Source organism: Sander vitreus, chromosome 13 (genome assembly GCF_031162955.1).
Source record: "Sander vitreus isolate 19-12246 chromosome 13, sanVit1, whole genome shotgun sequence".
Classification (NCBI taxonomy): Eukaryota; Metazoa; Chordata; class Actinopteri; order Perciformes; family Percidae; genus Sander; species Sander vitreus.
The window spans coordinates 6,526,351-6,548,953 of NC_135867.1; the positions used below are offsets into that span (position 1 = coordinate 6,526,351).

General features: G+C 38.2%; 1 protein-coding gene across 1 annotated transcript in view; it reads right to left on the reverse strand.

Moving 5' to 3' along the window:
- doc2b (double C2-like domains, beta) overlaps positions 1 to 22,603 on the reverse strand; it is a 117,650-nt gene that overhangs the window by 15,230 nt on the left and 79,817 nt on the right. Inside the window, exons 3-5 of the mRNA XM_078266632.1 lie at positions 21,555 to 21,629; positions 10,483 to 10,592; positions 5,413 to 5,539 (exon numbers count right to left, since the gene is read on the reverse strand). Coding sequence (XP_078122758.1) covers positions 5,413 to 5,539; positions 10,483 to 10,592; positions 21,555 to 21,629 — 312 coding nt within the window. The remainder of the gene's footprint in view (positions 1 to 5,412; positions 5,540 to 10,482; positions 10,593 to 21,554; positions 21,630 to 22,603) is intronic.

Here is a 22,603-nt window from a genome sequence, read left to right on the forward strand (position 1 = left end):
GCTCTTAATGTAGTTTGTCTCTGTAGTTTAGTTTCAAGGTGTCCTTATACAACCATCACTGTTTTATGTATGAGTCAACATTTTCACTGGTTGCAATTTATTTTGAAATGCATTTTTTTTTTTTAAATCATCCTTCTAACTTAAAACATGTTTTAATCCTATTACGGTCGTCATATAGTCTAAGGCACACTGAGTATCCTTTTTTCTTCGTCCCTAGAATTTCTAAATTTAAAGCTCCATGTCATTTGCACAAACCTGCTCAGTTCAATAAGATCTATTCTATCTGTCTATCTAGTTTTACTTAAATTCAAACAACTTTCTCTTGCTTCTAATTACACTTGAGATATGGAACTAATTGTGTAGTAGGCCTACACGATTCAGGGAAAAATATGAATCACAATTTTTTAGCTTAGAATTGATATCACGATTCTCTGCCACAATTTTTTTCTTACGAAGTGTAATGTTTAATGCACACATGAACCATGACAAAACAAAACAAAAAAAGCCCAACCGAAAATTGCCCAAAAAAAAAAAATCGAAGTTATTTAAAAATTAAATTGCGAACAGTGGTGAATCAAGATCGCAATTTTATAACAATTAATCGTGCAGGTCTATTGTGTAGGTGCATGTGATTGTGTATATACTGTATAGGTATGTGTACATTTACTCTATGTATTTTGGCATTTTTAGGGGAGTCAGTGCTGTGGGAATGGCTAGGTCTCGGCTTTTGTTTGTGTATGTGTGAGTGTATTTGTGTTTTTTGCTTCATGTACTGTATTTTCTATATATATGTGTGAGGGACCCTCTTGAAAATGAGACGTTTAATTTCAAGAGGTTTATCTTTCTACTAATATCTATAAAAGCTGAGGTTTCAAGCAGGTCTGCCTTCAATTTTCTAAATCATTTTCACATTAAGTCACAGCGAAGGTCTGGATACAGCCAGAAACATGTGAGGATGTGGTTTTTGTGGTGGAGGCTATGCAAATACTTGTGTGTCAGGTATCAGCACTAACAGCATTTATTGTAAATGGTTTCTTTTCCTGTCATCACGTTACAGATATTCTGATTCATACCACAAAAATGGAAGAGAGGAAATGTTGCAAATTGTAAAAACACTACAAAAATTCTATATGCAAAAAAAACAACTATCCTGCATCTGCTATAATGATGATGATGATGATGATAATAATAATAATAATAATAATAATAATAATAATAATAATAACTTGTATTCATATAGCGCCTTTCAAGAAATCCGAGGACACTTTACAGAATTACTGTGGCTAAGCTAAAGGAGGTTGTAGACTGTGGTAAACAGTTTTTAAAAAATGTCCAGGGATGTAGCATTTCGGATATCTGCAGGGAGGGTGTTCCAGAGGGATGGGGCTGCAACACTGAAGGCTCTGTCTCTGAAGGTACAGAGTCTGGTGTGGGGAATGGAGGGCAGGCCAGCATCTGAGGACCGCAGGTTTCAGGATGGGATGTATGGATGGAGGAGGTCGGAGAGGTACTGTGGGGCCAGGGCATGGAGGGATTTGTAGGTGAGAAGGAGGATTTTGATGCAGGACTTAATTGTGAACCAGTGAAGGTGGATTAGGGTTGGGGTAATGTGCTGCCAGGTCTTGGTGTGGGTCAGGACCCTGGCGGCAGAGTTTTGGACTGGAGCTTGTCTAGGCAAGGCTGTTTTGCTGGGGACCCCAGACAGGACTCCATTGCAGTAATCCAAACGGGAGGTTATAAAAGCATGACTGAGGGTTTCTGCCATGGAGTCAGAGAGTGATGGCCGGAGTTACTCCGTAATCATTGTATGACAAATGATAACCACCATGCACATTTAAAATATTGTGGAAGTGTAACATGTACTGACATTAAACCTTGACAAAATCAGGGTCTAAAATTGTGAATGCACCATGGCTGTTTATACATACATGATCATATTTTGTATTTTTTGATGATTTATCAGACTCCCACATAGACAACAAAGCATATGAGAGGAGCAACACAAATTTGTCTCTCCAAACATAAGGAAACACAAGGCAGTGCTCCATACTCCAAATATGGATGATCCAAAATTACACTGTATTCTGTGTAGGCTATTTGAAAAGGATATGCAATCACAGTTCAATGATACTCCACTCCACTCCCATGCTCTCATAACACATAATCCACTCCAGCACCCCACTCATGGGCTCACCACCCAATGCTCTCATCTATTGTGTGGTTAAAACTAAATCCTTATGGATACTGTTGTTTATACTGATGTTTTTATTGCAATTACCAGCATGTTCTTGTTTAGATGTACAGCAACGTAGGCAAGATGTAAGCTTGTATCTGTTTGTGCAGAACCAATTACTCCTTTTGGATTAACATGACTATTACAATACAATAGATAACTGCACCTATTATATTATTATATAATAACTATACTATAATTTAGTATTTCTGCATATTTAAAGTAGTTCACAATGTACATGCTGTTCCTGTTGAACATTATTTAATTAAAAAATGAGTTAATAATGCCAACAGCTCAGCATACAGTATATTCTGTATTTACTCTCTATCCAACACTGTAATAAGGGCTTTGACATAGCCGTGCAGCGTATCCCCCTGAAGAATTAATGAATAGCATTGCTCAGGAAAATTGAGGAATGAAGCTATATAGTGGGATATGTACATGATCTGAGAAACCAAGCTGAAATAGACCTGCTGAAAATTTCAGATTAGATAAGTCAAACGAGCAGTAGGTATTTAGGGGTAAAAGGCAAAATATCTGTAGCTTCGTTAGAAATGTCAGTTTTTTAAATTATCATCGTTACTGTATAATAATCCCTTGACCTTTAAAAATCAACTACCGATCGCATTACGGGGTTATTTCATTAACAGGAAGATGGAGAATTTAGAATATTATCTACTAATCTATTGCTAGTTGCATGGCATTTAGGATGTTATCTACTAATAATCTATTGAAAGTCGCATGGCACCGAGTAGACAACACATTAAGGTCAGAGGATGGCTCCCTATCAGCTGCTGCCACGTTGTGTCCCTAAGTGAAGAAAAAATTAAAAAATCCCATAGGTAATATAAACCACACTGCAGCCATGCAATTCTAAATACAAAAGTTTGACATTATATTCTGTAATAAAATCTAGTTTTCATAAAATGTAAAGATATACAGTAAAGTGCATTCTTACTTAGCAAACACACAGAGCTATTCATCATGGCCACCCAGATGCTCCTGCTCTGTTGTTCCATTCCAATTCTTTCATGATTAGTTTCTTGTTCATCATTTAATATAAATCTAGACACACAGTACACGTGTGAATTGGGTTAACCCCTTATCTACTCTACTGTGCAATATGATATTGTTTATGACACACTACACAACAAACAAACGCAGGCAACACACAGAAGATATATTCATGAAATATAAATATATATTAGACTAGTTATGAATGATTAATAAATGTATTTAACCTACTAGTATAGTATATTATAGTGTAGTACAGTATGTACTGGAATTTAGTATTGTATAATAGAGTATAGTGTACTATGGTAGTATAGCATAGTAGCAAGTATAATACAGTATATACTAGAGTAAAGTATAGTTTAGTATACACTGGAGTATAATATAGTTTACTGTAGTATAGTGCTCATGGATAAATCAAATTTTCATCTTCATCGCAATATGAACATGCCAATAAACACATCGCAAAATCGACCGTTATATTTTGGGCTGCAGCTATCGATTATTTTAGTAATCGAGTATTCTACTGATTATTCCATCGATTAATCGAGTAATCGGATAAGAAATACTTAGTAAGAAATACTTAGTAAACAGCAATAGTAAATATTTATTATTGCTGTGTACTAAAAAAAGGAAACAGTTCGTATATATACAAAAGACAGTTTTTTTTGAAAAAGCAACATTCTTTATTGCCAAATTCCAAGTACATTTTTGGTGGACCAAATGTTAATATTTTTTACCCCCTTCCCCTTCTTGCCTCTGGCTCTTTGCACTGGATATGCAAAAGAGCTGTTCACTAAGCCCAGGTAAATGTGACCGTACAAAGCTTACAGCAGGGCTATTCAACTACACTGTTCTGGGGGACACATTTTCAGAAGCCTAATACTGAGTGAGGAGAAAGAATAAAGAATGCCGACATCTCCGGCATGATGACGTCATTCACGTGCATATTAAGTGGCCATGCTGGGGGGAGGAGCCGGTTTGTCTCCGGCAGCAGCTAAATTTCCAAAGATTAGGAGCAAACTAATAAACAGTCAGACTACAAACCGACAGCTCTCGTTTTAGCTTGTTGCTAAAACAGCGCGGTGGACGACAGCAGCAGACGTTAGTTAGCTACCTTGTGTCGGGTTCGCTCCGTGGAATGGATGAGTAGACTGGATGTTTTCTGCAGAGATGATGTAGTAGCATGTTTGCAGCTTAAAATGATCCCAAACTTTCTGTCGTTTTCTCTCGCCTGTCTCTTCTCTTAGACCCTCGCTATTTTCGTCTTCGTTCATTTGTAATCTGGGCCGTCAGTCTCGTGCATAGACAGTATATAAACGGTCTTGTATCCAAAGAAGCGTCAACCTGTTGTGTGCGCTAGTAATTATCCTCCGTGCGGAAACACAGTGAGCCGTACAACCTTCATTACATTGATTTAACGAAGCTTCGAGGCAAAGAATTTGTAATCGAATTATTTGAGTTATTCGAGGAATCATTTCAGCCCTATTACTATTAAACAGGACCCAGGGCTAAAACTATTTATCATCACACTTCACTCAGTATTTTGATGCCGGGAATATTATTGATTTTATTGACATTGTAGATAGTTTCCAGTGAGATATTAATGAGTTCATAAAGTGACTTTGCTGTTGTAAACATTACTGTTGCTGCTCTACAAAAAACACTTAACCTAGTTAAATTTAAAATATTCAACTGGGCTATAATCTGGTTCTGAATTTTAAGAGACAACCAGACTGACATAGAAATTAGCCTAATATGCACACTTCAATATTTGTTTATTTATCGCAAGTCATATCGCCATCGAAATATTGAACAGTGTTATCCACATTGCAGATTTTCCTCATACCGTCCAGGCCTAGTTAGTTTAGTTTAAACTGGAATATAGTATTCTTTTGCAGTGTATATGAATGAATAGTACTGTAGAGAAGAAGAGAGAAAGTACAGAGTACGTATTGTAGCAAAGATAATGTAAACGTGATTTAATGCAACACACTGTTGCAAAGTGAATTACTGTATAATTATACAACGTTGTCTGATCACTGTGCCTGTGCTTTAGAGTTTTTAATTACCGGTATTTTGTTTAAAAAAATAAAAAAAATAAAAAAAATCACATGTTTACAGTAACATCTAAAACCGCTAGTATATGCGTGGCACATTGCACTTACAGGTAGCTGTTTCTCCAGGCAGTTGTTGAAGTTTTTGATTTGGTTGGGCTTCAGCTTCTTGAGGGGGATTCGTGTTTCCCCGATGAACTCGTTGTGGCGGAATTTGTCCTCATCACACACTGAAATCCTGAGAGGAGAGGAACATAGCAGGTAGAATGAAGTGAGGCTCAGGTTAATGTTTTGTTACTGAGAGGAGGCTTAAAACAATAAAGCCAGTCATTGTCCACCTGGAGGCCATCATCCTCTATCACAACGATTTAATTCTTACCAAGAAGAGTCTTCACCTCACTATAAAGCTGACTCTCTAGGCCACACAACACTGAAGTAAAACCCTAGTAGTTCTGCAGTGTAGGAGTTCATAAGACTTTTGTTAGACTTGATCAGCATGGCAGATAATGATGGGGGAATTATGCTTTAGGATGCATTTGGCCATGTATGGATCAAAAGACTCAGATATACTGAAGTGAGAGAAAGAAGTCCAGAGATGTTTCAGACAGAAGAATCAAATTGGTCTATTTATTTCAAAATTATTTAAAACCAAATCATGACTTGAACATATCTAATTGTGCTGATCGTATTTAATCAATTAGTGCAGCTTGAATTGAATTGTGCCGTGGTGCATGGTACATTCAGTCTGTTTACTTATTTGTACTTATAATGTGCCCATTTTTCACAACATGTCCTCTTCTCAATGCATGAAACAATTTTGTTATGTTTGCCAGTGTATTCTTCAATCAGTAAAAAAGAGGATTCATTATTTTACACAGTATAACTGCTTAGAAAAGATGACAGATGGTGAACAAAAAGGCAGCTCTCAAGTTAAACCACTGAGGATGAAGGCACAGTAGCTTCACTTTTACTTTCCAGAATGGAAATCTATATTCCTCTAGAGACTGTCCTCCCCCGAAAAACTCCCCCATAAGTTTATTTAATTTTTTTTAAATAAAAGTAAAACGTTTTTTTTTTTTTTTAATGGAACAAACGGAACAATGTTACATTCTGCTTCATGTGCACAACGGGAAGTGAAGTAACGTAACAAATGTTTATGATTTTAACCTAAACCACAATCTTTTTCTAACCCTAACCAAGTTGATTTTGTGCCTAAACCTAACCAAGCTGCGACCGTTTCACAACGTTAACGGGTTTAAAACCACCACTGTTGCGTTTAGATATTACAAAATGCTCTTGTGAATTGTATTTCCTGCCACCGCAACTAATTTATGAAACGCTCCTATGGGTCGTATTAAAGGGTAGGAATAAATGACCTATATCATTGTATGGTTTGGAGGACTTGTTGACCCTCTATGCCATTTCATTACATTTATAATTAATGTTAATTATAGGTGTGTGACAACGCTGCTCTCGGCGGATCTACGTCTTTAATAAATGCAGAGGGCCTATGTATGCACTCACAGCCCTGACGTGACGATGCAGCATAATCAGAGTCACGATTGCCTGCTTAGCTGCCTAGTTATCTGGCTTGATTAATAGTAATAAACACAACCCAAGGTTCCTGTTAGTACTATTAACCAGCTTGAAAATCCCTCTCTTCGTGACATTCCTTCCTCATCTTCTAATGACTGTAAAAAAAATCTATTTATTAAGATTAAGACATACTTTATTTTATTGATCCCACAAGGAGAAATTATTTTCTCTTCTTTGTTGGCAACATCGATGGTCTTCGGTCCAATTCTGAGGTCAACTGCCCCATTCAGGCGTCCTATTTTACTGTCTGAATTTGCTCATATCTCCCTGCAGATTCTTTTAAACACTGTCCCTGAGTTCCAAATCACATACTTCTTTTTACTTCAAGTATGTACTGCAGCTGCCCTTACAAATGATGTATTGTTGCATGCAGTATGCATACAATCAGAACATACTACTTCTCCATAACATCGATCCTTTAACTTTGACTTTCTTGCTCATATATGCTGCACAAAGGATTATGGGTCAGGATAGCCAGAAAAGCATCCATCCTTCCTATTTTAGGTCCCAGCTTGCTCACTACTCTCACATCTGGCTCTGTGTATGCGTTCAATAACAAACAATCATATTTTTCCTGCTTTGCAACACAAAATAGAATATATATAAATATATAATTTAAAAAGCCTTGATAAGGTTGTCAATTAATAAAAGTGATTCAACAATTACTTCACCAGCTGTGACTTTAAAAAAATAAGTAATCTGAGGTTTGAAGAAATAATTATTACATTTGAAATTATTAGGAATAACGCAATCAAATTTGAATTACATAATGATCACAACATTTTATGGTGATTTGATGAGCACTTGTGCATTCCTTAGCCATTAATCCAATAAAGCTTATAAGCATAAATGAATGAACATCCAATTTTGGTGGCAGTTGAGTGCTACCAGCTCCCTAATGCGGTAAAGTTCATTACACCCCACAATACAAAAGTGTTGACTGCTTCTAAGAGGCTTAACAGAAGTGGTGCTTTATTCACTATTTCCTATATAATTGACTGGATAGTGTACTGTATAGTGAGCATCATCACTGAGAAGTGTAGTGTGGCAGGACTGTATATTTTTGCATCGATAAAATATGTCTTGTATAAAATTCACACTCAGAATTTGGACAAACAAAATAGCGCACAGTAAATATAGTGCACTATATAATAAACATGAAGTGATTTTGTTCATGCTAGCGGCTCTGTGAGGCTGTACGTAGGCACACCAGCGCTTTGAGGAAAATGCTAACAGCCTGCTAACATGCTCACAATGGCAATGCTAACATGCAAATGTTTAGCAGGTATAATGTGCAACTGAGAATAATAGATAGACATAGTGAAACTGGAACTTTCAGAAGTAAAAACAAATTCAAAGTCCCCTTAACGTTTGTAATAATGCCATTAACTTAACCTTAACCGTATGTTGTGTTGTTCACTGCATATGTCTAGATAAGGATGGAATTAACAATCTAATATGGTTGGTTATGCAATACTTATGTTTTACAGCAGCCTTTAACAAACACCATTTCCCATAAGTCTTAGACCATTGTGGGTAAAATGTCACAGTTAGACAAAAGAGGCAAGTCCAGACATATAGTAACAGCAGGACCCACAGGACTGAACAGTGTTGTTTTTAAATAGAGACAACAGCCAAAACGTTGGAAATATTTAGGAAAGTATGAAAATTATGGATATGGATGAAACCAAGTTACAATGACATATGTAGCTGTGCTAGTACATGGAGCTGTAGTTTTTTGTAAGCTCACAAAATAATCGTTTAACTTCAATCACAATCCATTTTTAGTAGCAAGTGTTGAAATTAATGCTAATTTGTCTGAGAATATGGAAAGTAAACGTATGGAAAGTAAACCCCAGGAAAACTTTTCAGACACACAGAGAAAAGAAAAGCTGAATGAGAGATTACACTGTTACAGCCCGGACCTGACATCATAACTCCGGCTCTCTATTAGAATTTTAGTTATGCACATATTTAGTCATAAGTATTGGACAAAATTTAAATTTTGACCTGATGATGGCACCAGATGAAATGTTATGGGATCATCAAAGTGATTACCATTCATTGTGAGGGGAACATGAATATGTGCACCAAATTTCAATCCTCCCAATAGTTGCTAGAATATATTATATATACTCAAAACTACAAATGTCAACCTTATGGTGGCGCTAGAGGAAACGTCACAAGGTCACCAAAGTCAGCGGGAGTCATCAGAAGGGGACCATGAATGTTTGTGCAAAATTTCATGGCAATCCATCAAATAGTTGTTGAGATTCTTTGCTCTGGACCAACCGTACGACAGACCAACAGCCTGACGTTGCCTAAAAATGGCATGGCACTACACCAATCAGTTTTTCTCAGTGTATAACAAACATACAAGACTGGGTTGACTGTTGGGTGAAATAATGAGCCCCCTGCACTAAAGGAAGTCACAACTACAGAAGACCACATTCCCTCTAGAAACACACACAGTAGTTGCTTAGATGCTTGGGGGTGAAACAGGAAAGTAAAGCAAAATAAAATCCTCCACTGTATGCAGCTCACCTATCATTGGGATATATACTGTGTTATTATACAACCTACTTCAACTACAGTGTAAACACTTTGGTAAAAATAAAGGAGCAGTGAACAGGGAAGTAACACTTCCATTGCATAATAGTGTCATATTAATCATTGGAAGCAGACGTTTCTGTTCCAGATTTTAGTCTATTCTCAGGTGTTGTACTGAAATACAAATAACCAACAAAAACAGGAAGTTATCTCACCCAAACAAAAGTGCTGTTTGGAGATTACAGAGGATTTCCCGGCTGTTAAAGTGATCATGGGTTATCACACATTCAGGTTCGCCCTGGCACCAAGACACGCATCATGAATTGTAGTGGGGGGAAAAAACAGGATAAATAATGACACCAGTCATTTCTGGGTAAAATGGATGTTGTCAAATACAGGCTGTGATATAGTGAATTACCTCAGGAGCTGCTCCCTGAAAATTATTTTCTAAAGCCTTTCAAAACAAATCTACAGCAGCTAAGGCTAGAATATACCGAAGCATGGAGAGGCATATTTCCTCTTTCACTTTATTTTCTTTGTCTTCTCTTCCATTCCATTTTATTTTTCTTTAAATTAATTTCCCTTCCCTCTTTTCCACTTTGTTTAACTTCCTCTCAATTGCACCCTTCTTTTTTATTTCCCGTAATTTCTTCCTTGTCTTTGCTTTGCATTCTTTCATTCCCCTCATTCCACTAATTGCCTCCCTCCATCCCTCCCTTGCTTTCCTGCTCTTCCATTGCTTTATTATCTTCCCCTCCTAGTCTTCCCCCTCCATTTCCTCCTTTCCTCCTACCCTTCCATTTTTTCCTCTCTTCCTTCTTTTGTTTCTTTAATTTCCTTTCTCATTTCCATCCCTCTCATTTTCTTCCTGCCTCATTTTCTTCCATTCCCTTTTTCTTCTTCCATTTTAGGCACTTTGTTTTTTGCTTCCTTCATTTCTTCCATTACTTTCCTGCTTTTAGAATCATTCTTTCCTTCCTGCAGTCTTTCGTTTTCTCTTCATTATGCACTCACAGGACATAAAGTTAAGAGTACCTGAGTGTTTTGCGGACCATATCCTCGTCGGTGATGCCGTAGTAGGTCAAGGTCTCGCTCCAGACAGGGTTGAGAGTGTTGTGCAGGGTCTTGGTTCTAAGTTTATTGGCCTGAAAGACAAACCAAGACGTCGGCCATTTAATAGGACTGAACATCATTATTGATTAACTGCTGATTCCCCTCTTACAGCTCAAGAGAGCTCATCCCTCAAGTGTCAAGTTTTATTGAAATGCTGCCAGAATTATATAAACATCTCTGCAAATCCATAGATTGTAAATGCATTGACGTCTGGTGGCAAGCATGCAAACGCAAGCTCGCTGCTGCATATTGAACACTGTCGGGAATGAAAAATGAACGGCAGACTGCATTTACATGAAGTGACGGGTATAATCAAAGCAATGCAGGTAGTGAATGATGTTGAATACACTTAAGTTAAAAGATGGCTCAGTTCATGCTCAGCCGGTTCCTGTTTCTGTCAGCACTTTAAGAAAACAAGGTTCCAATTATAGACCTTAATCAGGCATGAAATTCACAATTTGAAAAAAACATCTTTGTACTTGAGCAACAGGCTGCAACGATACTGCAAAGGAACAACACCTAGGGCCCCATTTTAACGATCTGAAACGCAAGCATCAAACGCCAAACGCAAGTAGCTTTGTGGGCGGATCTCGGGCGCTGTTGCTATTATACCAGCGGGATAAATGACTCTTGCACCCGACACAAATCTAAAATGGGTTCATCTGAAGTAGCTACATTACTCAAAGGTGTGGTTTGGGCGTAACGTGCAATAAACCAATCAGAGCGTTATCTCACATTCCCTTTAAAAGCAGGCTCGCTTGTTCCATGGCGGACTGCTATTATAATGGCGGATTTGCTAGGCGCACGCTCAATACATCCATGGGCACATGCCAGGAGTGGTTTACAGCCGAGGAGACCGACATTTGCTATTGATTTTTCTTTTTGACAAAATGTAAATAAAGAAATGTCTCAAAAACATTCTTTCTGTGGAGGGAAAAGTCCGGATGCAAAATGGGAATTATACAAGCGTCGGTGTACAAAGTAAATTGCGCTGGGTGCAAGATAGGGCCCCTAATATCACACGTCTGAGACAAGTATGCATCCATTCAATGAGACAGGAGACATAGCTTAAGGTCTATAGAATCAAATAGAAGCGAAGAAGTACAAAACAGTGGAATAATACGATAATAAGAGAAGTTCAAATACAACCAGTTCTAGTATCCCATCAAAACTAGAAATAAGTTTAAAAAATTGGCACTTTAAAGGGTGTACAGAGCTTGAATGTGGACATGGTTAGCTTAACATAAAGACTGGAAGCAGGGGGATACAGCTAGCCTGATTCCATCCAAAGGGCATACATATGCACACCAACACATCCAATTTATAGATTTCCAAAATATTGTTCCCAATAGGCCCTCCTGGGCTGGCTGAGTGCAGATACAAAGGCAGTTGCTATGGAAGTTTCTACGTTTAAATTAGCCTACAATAGCAGCTAGCATTGGCTATTTCTTTTGCTAATGCTGCAAATTAATCATGGCTGCAGTAGAACAGCATCTCTGTTTACCGGCTTCAGTTCCCCATTCTGGTGGCAAAGTAAAGCTGTGAAAATATTGTAATCACAGCGTACACTTAAAAGGATACTTTGCTGATATCAAACCAGCTCTGTGTCTTGGGATTATATTTGCAAAAAGTGGCACCAGGTATCCGTTCGTTAGTCTAACATTTTTTGCAGATGCAGAGTGATACTTATAGTGCAAAGGAATTAGACGTCAAAGCCGTGGTATTTGGTAATTATATCACGGCTATGAACCAATCAGATTGCTTTCTTTGTGCTACCCGTTTTTAAAATCCAGTCAGTCTTTTTTTTAAAGAAGTAAGCCAAGGATGGAGGGAGTTCAAACTCAATGCAAATTAAATGAATATTGGAAGTATGTCATCAGGAGCTACTCTCCAGATGGATGTTGTATTACTTTGATATATACTAAGATCTTTCATGTAACTTGATTATCAAGAATTGCATCAATAATTTCAAAGTAGATAGACTGTTGGCAGTCATGGCATTTCCACTGACTTACTTTGTCAGATTTGCATCAATTGCAATCTAGCGAGGTGATGTAAACTGTGACTGGGATAAGCGACAGGGCTTTATCAGTGTAATATTGTGTGGGGGAAATCTTCCGAGCACATCGCTGAATACATGACATGGTGAGGATGTTGATACTGTGTTGCGAGTTATGGGTGAGGATGTGATTCTGTGGAGTTTAATCAATTAGCTGCTGTGATTATTTGCAAGTCTGATGGCAGGGATCCACGCAATAAGGCTCATGCTGATTGTCTCTCCCTCAATCAGTGGTTGACTCCCACAGGAAGGGTGTTGAACACACACACACACACACACACACACACACACACACACACACACACACACACACACACACACACACACACACACATACACAGCATTCAAAATGATGTTTTTAAGGCTGATAACCACATTTTTGTATAAAAATGCAAATAACATATTTTTATTATAATTAAATGATGAATTTGTGGGTGGATTCCATTCATTATTCATTCACTTTCCTCAGTTCTTGTTTTTTTCTAAATTACAACTTCTTAGAGGTTTCTGATTTTGTCAGAGTAAAATGTCTCTGAAAAAGCATTTACAGTAGTGCATTGGCCGTTTAGATGAATGGAAACTCTGTGGACTCCGGTTAATGTGTCGCAATTACTGAAGAATATTGCTGTGATAAATATTAAAAGAATTGTCTTGTGTAAATGCATGAGAACAACCTGCAGAGAACACTAACATAGCACAAATATGTTGTTTGTAATGCAATTTCCAGTAGAAATCTGCTGGTTCAAAACTGTGTCTCGATGATAGTATCTGTTATTTGTTCTGTTTTGTTTCGTTTGGGGCTCAGTATGTTTCACCCCAAATTGTAATGAAAAAATCGAGTCGGCACATTACTAGGGTTATTTTCTAACATTCAACGCAAAGCTCCTCTACAAAGAATACATTATACAACAATTTTCATGGGCTGACGTCTTACAACATGGATTAGTGAAATATTTAGATTGAAATAAATCTCCTAGGTTACATTAGTCAGTATGTCTTGTTTGCTCTACTGTATAAATGTGTTGTTTCATCAAGAGATTCATAAGATTTATGCTGTAGTCTTTTATCATAGACGAGATAATTAAGTACATTAATGTGATTAAGAGCAGAGATTTCTCAGTTTTCTATGTTCGACAATTGTTTAAAACTTGTGAAATTACTTAAAGGAGAATTCCGGCCAATTTTTACATTAATCTTGATCGCTATGAATATGCGAGTACTTTCGACTGAAAAAAACCCGACCTGAATCGGTCCTAGCAAACTGGAGTTGCTGCAGCTACCTCTACGAGCTTCCACTGAGCTAAAACGGCAGTTGTCGGGGCAGGTTTTAGAGTGCCTTTGTGCCTGTTGTGCAGATCGCTCCGAGAAGCAATCCTTGCAAGCCACAGACATCATTTGGCCCCTTTTGATGTAGTTACATAGTCACTGATATGGTCATAACCACTACAGTGCTCAATTACCTATTTTTGAGGGGGAATAAACTTCAAGTTTTCGTCGCGAAGGCATGACCAGTCCTCTGGAGGGCATAGCCAGACCACCGGGCGCTCACTGGATTGTTTTCGGCAGCGGGAGGCGACGAAGCCGGGGGAGAAATCAGAAGCAAGGATCCCGGTCGGGCCTGCTAGCGCGGCTAAGGGAACTACCACACAGATTGACAATGCCAAGCCTCCTACTCACCAACACCAGATTGATCACACACAAAATGGATGAGCTAAAAATACACAGGGAACTGTTGCATGATGATTATCACAGAATAAGAACTGTTGCGTGATGATTATCACAGAATAAGAACTGTTGCGTAGACCGGGGATCGCGTCCCGCATGTTGCAGTTCCTTTCCGCGTTATTCTCTTCCTAACCACAACCGTCCCATTGTTGTCGGCGTCTCCTGTGTGTGACGGTTCCTTTCCCCGTTCTTCTTTTCCTAACCACAACCGTCCCGTTGTCGTGGCCGGCGTGTGGCATTTCATGTCCCCGTTGTTGCGTGCCACAGAGACTGCGGATCGTGTCCCTGCGCCTGGGGATCTCGTCCCGCGTGTGGAGGTCCGTACCGTTGTTGTCGCCGGCGTGTGGCATTTCATTTCCCCTTTGTTGCGTCCCCCAGAGCAGCCCAGTGTCATGGCAGTTCGTGAAATGGTCACGTTCGAAAATCGTGACCTGTACACGAAATAAACGAGAAAATCGTGACCTGTACACAAATCAATAAATCTAAATAACGTGACCATTTCACAAACTGGCGTGAGACCGGGTTGGGCTGGCCTTGCTGTTAGGAGTATTTGACATTTGGTGGGTGTTACATTCACACTTTGATAGACAACTGTAGTGACCAGTAGCTACTGCTGGATAGATGACATAATAACACCTTCTACTCAACCTTCAATGGTGTGTTTGGAATATTAGTTTTGGCCATGAAACTATTAAGTTGTCAAACATTCAGTGTTTCCCACAGATTAGACAGCAATTTGTGGCGCGGGGGGGTAAAATACTTATTTTCGTAACAATCAAGTATCAAAAACTGAGGAGAACATGTCCTCTTCTCCTACTCTTTCTTCAATGCCATAACAAATATATCTCTTTCTCTCCCTGACCCTGTCTTTCACTGGTTGAAGCCTGAAAATATTGTAAACAAATTAATAACATAACTAATTACACTGGTCGTACTGTTCAGCTCTGTTTCAGACTGATACCTCCGGTTCAGGCTGGTCCTCATCCTCAATAAGTGCCTTTTTCAGTCGCGGAAAATACTTTTCTGGATTGAAACAGCAAACATTCAGTGTAAGATTAAAAAAAATGACATAACATTGTATTCAGAATATGAAATATTTTTATAGCACTTTTTAATGTGTGATTGTGTAAAGGTGTTCACGAGATACCAACCTTTTGTGAACTTGTGAATTTCGCCAGCCGTCTTCTCTCGTTTTCTTGGAGACGGACGGTGTGTGTGTGTGTGTGTGTGTGTGTGTGTGTGTGTGTGTGTGTGTGTGTGTGTGGCTTATGTGAGAGAGATGCGTGAGAGACAGAGAGACGGAGAGAGCAGGGAAGGAAATGCATCTGAACAAATACGCTGCGTGTTTTAAATAGCGTTAAAAAAAAAAAATGTATAAAACGAAACGAAGCGCAATGTGTGGCGGCCAGTGTTGATTGTGTGGCGCACTGCCACAAATTGGTCTATGTGTGGGAAACACTGAACATTAAAACAAAAGACATGGTCTTCATTTCAAGGCAATCATCATATTTTAGCACTGACCCTATTTTATTCCAACCCTTCTCAAGATTTATTTATTATGGTTTATTACATAATGCAAAATACAATATGCAATAAACAATGTTGGATTCTTGTTCACAAGGAATCAATTTCATTCCCCCTTAACTGATGGGTTTCTGACACCAAAGTTAAAATTTTGAAAACAATAGGGTCAAACAATTAAATTCATTTGATCAGCTGCAGAATGTGTTAGTCTTTCCTGTTTATCAGCATCATGTAACAAAATTGAGCTATTTCTATTTTAGCAATGCAATACTGAGACAAGTGTAAATGGCCTAGATATTTTCTGTTGCCAGATTTGTCACCTGAATCAGTTAATCACCTTATGGTTCTGTGAAAACATCATAATTCTAATCTACAACCTCTAATCTCTGTCAGTAATCGACAGTTTAATCTGGAATAATTAAAGGCATTTCAATGTGTTTGATTGTGGTCTCAAAGGAAATGAAAATGTGATCTGTCTTTGCAGCAGAGCGTGAAACTTCACTTCTGATTAGAGCACAAGCAGAATTTATGACCTCTTTAGTGGGTCTTAATGAGGCTCTTAGACCGAGCCTAATGATTATTTTGAGGGCACACAGAGAAATATCAGAGCGGAGATAAGGTGGCGGCATCTTGTTTTACTGACAGGAATATACAAAGGCCTCTGTGAGGCCTTCTACTGACGCAGGAGACAAATCCCTAGAAGCCATACTCTCATGAAGTTTTATTTAGTGTAATAATCCATGACATTTCATATAAAGAGCAGAACACATCAAGAATAAAAAACCCTAACTTTGAAACCAATCATTGTTTTTTGCTCTTCAGGCTTTTCCTGAAGAGCATACTCTAAGATACCCTAAGAATAATTGGGTGCTGTTCAGAAAGTTTATAAAGCATATTTGAATTGTCTTAGAAGCTGCATTTAAACAAAATCTTTTGAAGATGTGAATGCTGACTTTGACACCATCCCCTCTAAACCAAAAGGCTTAGAGGGGAAAGGTCCTATTAACAGCTCAGGGAGACCTTATGGTGCTAAACTAGACCAGCCACTGGTTTAATTTGTAACTCGTATTTCAATCAGGAGAGATTTCATAGAGAGAACAATCAATTTTGTTTAAGTGCATAATGGAAAGAATTTGAGTTGAGTCTTCTATGATAAGACCTCATGACGTAGTATATTTAGGGGCATAGTTATGCCGGATTAGTTCTGGATATTTCCCCCTGGGGTCTACACACTGGGGGTGGTGGTGAAGAGTTTAGAGTTTGGCTAAAGATCTGGATGATGGAATATGGAGTTGTTCATACTGAGATGACAACTGACAGCAGCAGAGAGGAGAACGGATTTTGATATCATTGGCTAAGAGAGATTGTGGCAAGATCAGTTTGGACTACTTTGAGTGAACGCCTACAGAGTAGAAGCCGGAGAGTGAGGTGATCATATGTTTTTTTAATTTTTAATGCCAAATCTTAATTTGGAAAGTGACAAGTAACTAACACTATCAGATAAATGTAGATATGAGTACATTATTTCCCTCTGAGATGTAGTGGAGTAGAAGTAGAAAGTAGCAGAAAATGGAAATACTACTAGTAAAGTACAAATACTACAAGTACTTACTTACTTTCAATCACTGAGTGTTATGTATTTTCTAACTAATTATATTCTTTCATATCTTGTCCTGTCTGCAGAATGGAGAGCACATAGACACATAGTCATAACCAGGGCTCTTACAGTAGTTTTTGTTTTTGCTGTGTAAATTGTAGTCTTTCAGTAAAAATACACTTTGCTGCAAGAAATCTGAAATTTTAAACATCCTCAGGGTGCGATGAATATACACCACAATCTGATCACTGGTCGCTGAGAAATCTCTGGATCAAATCTGTTGCATGGATATTATCACAGATGATATCTACAGATGGCGGATTACTTATGTAACTCAAGTGATTAAAGGGGGTGGAGAGGTTTAATGCAGACCAACAGCAGGCAGACTGTTGATTTTATTGGCCTATTCCATGTGTTGTGGGACAATTATTACGCTACTGTTTCATTGTAGTTGTCAGGCCCTGTTTTTTTTTAATTATTATTCTGAATGGCAAATTACACATTCTCATGCTAATATTCACAAGTCTATCCGTGCATTCTATACCATCGGTGTCTACACACATGTCCACACATTATTGTTCCTAATAATAAAGAGTGGCATGTGCATCGCTGACATTATGACTGTTTCCATCTGTCTGCAGCTATCTAATTGATGCATTTACTTTGAGTTCAGAGAGCAAGAAAAACCTCAGCCTTGTAGATAATGTAATAACTTACCTACCATCATCTGTATTCACATAACAGTGAGAGGTCAGTCTGTCAGAGCAGCAGTATCTGTTAAACTATACATTTGAGTATGAAATCAACAGGTTTGCAATAATAATAGCAGCTCTGCAGAGTTTCTCAGCCTATTATTAAATCTACTGCACACTGCAGTGACAGAAAGCCTTTTTCTATGCAAGGTCCTCTATAAGTATCATTCACAACATTTCAAATGGTTGTTGCTGTGGTGTTTTGTCCTTTATCATACATGCAAGGGTCTCTAACAAACATCTCCGGGCTAGTACACATTTTTCTTTCAGCCAATGTTCCAGTAGCCCTGTGAGACCATCCTGATCTTGCGAGCTCCAGTTTTCCACTCGCAGATCAGTCTGGCATCTTGAGATAGAGAAAATTTGAAGCTGTTCGCCAAACGACCGACCAATCGGCGTTTGTTTTGAGGCGGGTTTAGGTGTGACGCAACGAGAAGCGACAGTCTAAACAACATGGCGGCTTCCACGGATGAGATGAGCGTAGCTATCGCGCAAGTTTTATCTGAATTAGAAAGTATTCCTTCATTGAAAGAAGAGCAAAAAACGGCACTGGAGGCTTTTCTCGGAGGAAAAGATGTTTTTGCTCTTCTCTCGACTGGTTTCGGCAAGAGTTTGATATATCAACTGGCTCCGCTAGTCATGAAGAAAATTAGCCTTGTGAGACTGTCCTGATCTCGCGAGCTATCTGGAGGAGTCAGGTTAGTGATAGACAGATGGTTTATCCAATCAGCTAACCAGTATTTTCGCCCCTTCACAAAAGTTCTCCAACGGAAAGTTATACCTTGTATATGTATACCTTTCAACCCCTATAGGACAGTGCAGGTATGTTGTAACTTCCAAAATCTAGTGCAGAGTTACTTTTATAACTTTCATATTTTAGCCTGTAGGTCAACAAGTCAACAACAGTAATTCTGCCTGGTAATTAGCACAGATCATGATAAATTATAAAACTTACAAGAAGTTAGATAATGATAAGACTCCCACGCAGAGCAAAGCAACACATGCACATGCCTTTTATTAGGGCTGCACAATATATCGGTTTTTTTTTTATCGTCATTGCGATATCAACTGGCGCAATAAACGCATCGCCAAAGGCTGCGACATATCGCAAAAGACACACTCACTTTTTGTGTTAGTTGAAAGAAAATATCAGTAGAAAACTATGCTTTAAAATGCAACTGTCATTCTTTTTTTGGTGGTCCTTTTTATATTCAATTCACTGTTCAATTTGTTCAATAAAAGAATGCTGAAAATGACTTCCTTTCATTTGTTTAAAATTCAACAAGCAATTTGTTGTCTTTGAGCAGAAGAATGAGAGCAGCAGAACTGAGTGCACTTCAATATCTATTTATTTATCGCCAGTTATATCGTTATCGCGATATTCAACTATGTTATTGCATATCGCACATTTCCCTCATATCGTGCAGCCCTACCTTTTATGGTTTTAGCCTACCAGCTGTGTAGCTGACAGCTGAGGTGGACAAAATACGTCTAAATGTACGGAGGATGAACCTCAATGAAGGTAACAACATGGTATTTTCTCTGGTGCCACCCTGAGACAAATCATCTATTCATCATTTTTCACTCTAGTAGTATTAACAATCTAAGAAAATAAAAGTTTTCAACACTTATCTGGTGAGTAGTGAGCATTACAACCTAATAGAGGTTGCTATTGTGACTGTACTTTTTTATTTCATTGTGCATACATTTGTCTCCATTGCTTGTCATCGTTTTTGTAAAGCTTTAAAGTTTCTATTTTGTTAATTTCTGAGCGGTTTGCTCTTTATCTTTGGTGCTAGGCAGCCATTGCTAAGAGGCTTAGATAAAGTTCAACATGGACTGCTTGGCTTTGGTATTGCAGCCATTTTAATACGCTTAATTGTACTTTGCCTAATTGTATAGTCGACACACGCTCTTCGTCTTGCATGGTGCACTGAATGTTCTCAGAATATCAATATCTGGGGCGACCTCTAGCTTTACTGGTAGAGCGTGCGCCCGATGTAGGCTGAGTCCTTGCCAGCGGCTGGGGTTCGAACCTGACCCTTGGCCCTTTGCTGTGTGTCATCCCCTCCCTCTCCCCTCACTTCTGTCATTCTCAAGCTATCATAAAGGCAATAAAAGCCCTAATATATATATATATATGTATATATATATATATACACATATACATATATATATATATACACATATACATATATATATATATATATATATATATACATATATATGTATATACATATATACGTAGATGTATGTATATATATATATATACACATACATACATACATATCTGGTAAAGTTTAAATAATGACCCACACTAAGTTTTACAACATTAGAACTGAGTAAAGCATGCAGTTACATGGTTATTCATCCTTTTTTACATATCTCACAGGCGTAACTACCTACACACATGCGTATATAGGTCAAAAGTCAAAGCTGAAGAGGGTACTAAACAATTACAAAGTTCAGATCAAAAGAACAAATGAGACAAGTTTGAAAAGGTATTAGAAGAAAGGAAGATGTGAGTCAGGTAGATAGATAATCACACAGCTTTATCTTTCAATAAGCTGCTTTTGTGGAGTGTGCTCATTCACTGATCGATATTAGATTTGAGGACTTTAATGAAAAGGATTAAATCAACATCAAGGCCTCCTGTCAGACACAAGGAAATTAAAGAATTCAGTGTCAACTTGTGACTCATTTTGTAGTTTGACATTTGAGATACATTTCCATCTTTGTGAGCCACATACGTGCATTTTGTGATCATGTTGGTGAAAAAGCAGTGGTTGGGGTCTGACATGTTGAGCTTATAATGACTCTTACACAACAGATCATAAGTTACGTCTCAAGTGCGTCCACTTGCGACATTGAGCAGACCATAGCTTGGCTCACAGCATAATGATAAGAGACTCGGCTTTCAACAGTGAAGCATATTATTAGTAGGTAGGCCAGGGAATGTTGTTTACATCGATGATGTCTCTGGTAGAAGAAGAAGAAGAAGAAGAAGGCAGGTAGAAACAGCTAGCCTTGTTCTGTCTAGCAGTTTTTTTTTTGCATTTCTCTTTATGTTCCGATTAAACTAATGAGATACAAACGTATTCATTTGTTAGCTTTAGAGGTGCTGGTAGGTGTAGCTTATACTTTGGGCAGAGCTGGGGTAGCTGTTTACACCTGTCTTTATGCTAAGCTAGGCTAAACAGGGAAAGGCAAACTTTATATAAAGTTAATCCAAGAAACAAGGCACAATTTTATTGAGAGTGCAAAACTGCGAGATGCGGTCATGGAGAGTAAGAAAATCCAGAAAATATTTATTATTAGTTAACATAGTGCTGCTCACCTTGCTGGCTCCGGGCAGTAGGTGCAACTTGACATAGGGGTCAGAAAGCCCATTATGGTCCATCGGCTTGAGCCCCTGTGAATTAAACCCAGACAAATCTTGATGAAGATAAATAATTCATTGAAAACATGTGTAACTATGTTACATCTGAGAATTTGGCCAAATATTATTGCAACATCAGCACAATACAGTACAGAGTTATGCAGTTTAGAGTCTAAACACCTGCATTAGCAGCCCCTAGAGACAGCAGTGATAATTACACCCCATAAGGTCAGGGGGTCACTAGTCTATATCCCTTTCGGGATTGCTCTCGTTCTGTCGGAAATTCCACTGGATGTCACTCTTTTCAGAAGTCCATTTTCGGATGTCTGTTACCTTCTGCTTTCTTTGTGTTGCAATTCTAAACTCCGCTTGATTTCTGAGGACTATGGTTAACTGCTCCTCCCGACAAATTAAATTTAAAATCAGTTTAATATCTTGTAAGAAAATATCAAAAGAAAAACCCAAAATAAAAAGGGAGCATCCTCTGGAGACCATCATTTGCTCAGTAAATTTCATGACAATCTGCCAATTGGGATTTGGTATGACACTATTGGACTAATGTTTGTAATGTTTGTAATGTTTCAAGAGGAAAGGTGTGTGTGTGTGTGTGTGTGTGTGTGTGTGTGTGTGTGTGTGTGTGTGTGTGTGTGGTGTGTTTTTTAACCCATTAAATCGCCTGAACGTTTTCAAGATATGTTGTCATGAACCATGGTGTTGTTCAAAAGGACATTTTGACCGAACAGTTGCACTAAACAAAAGGTTATAAGTAGGGATTTATACCAAAACCTGCTATTAAACAGCCTCAGTGCTAAATTATATAAGACTGCAGTATTGATAATCTCTGACGTTACCGGTTCTTTTATTGGTACTTTATAACGTTTTGGTGTAATTTTACATTACATTGCAATTATTTAGTAATGAAAAAGAACCAATAAGGAGTATCAATAAGAGTAATAGTATCGATAAAATCGCAATCACACCCGTCCCTAGTCATGAGTCACAAATAT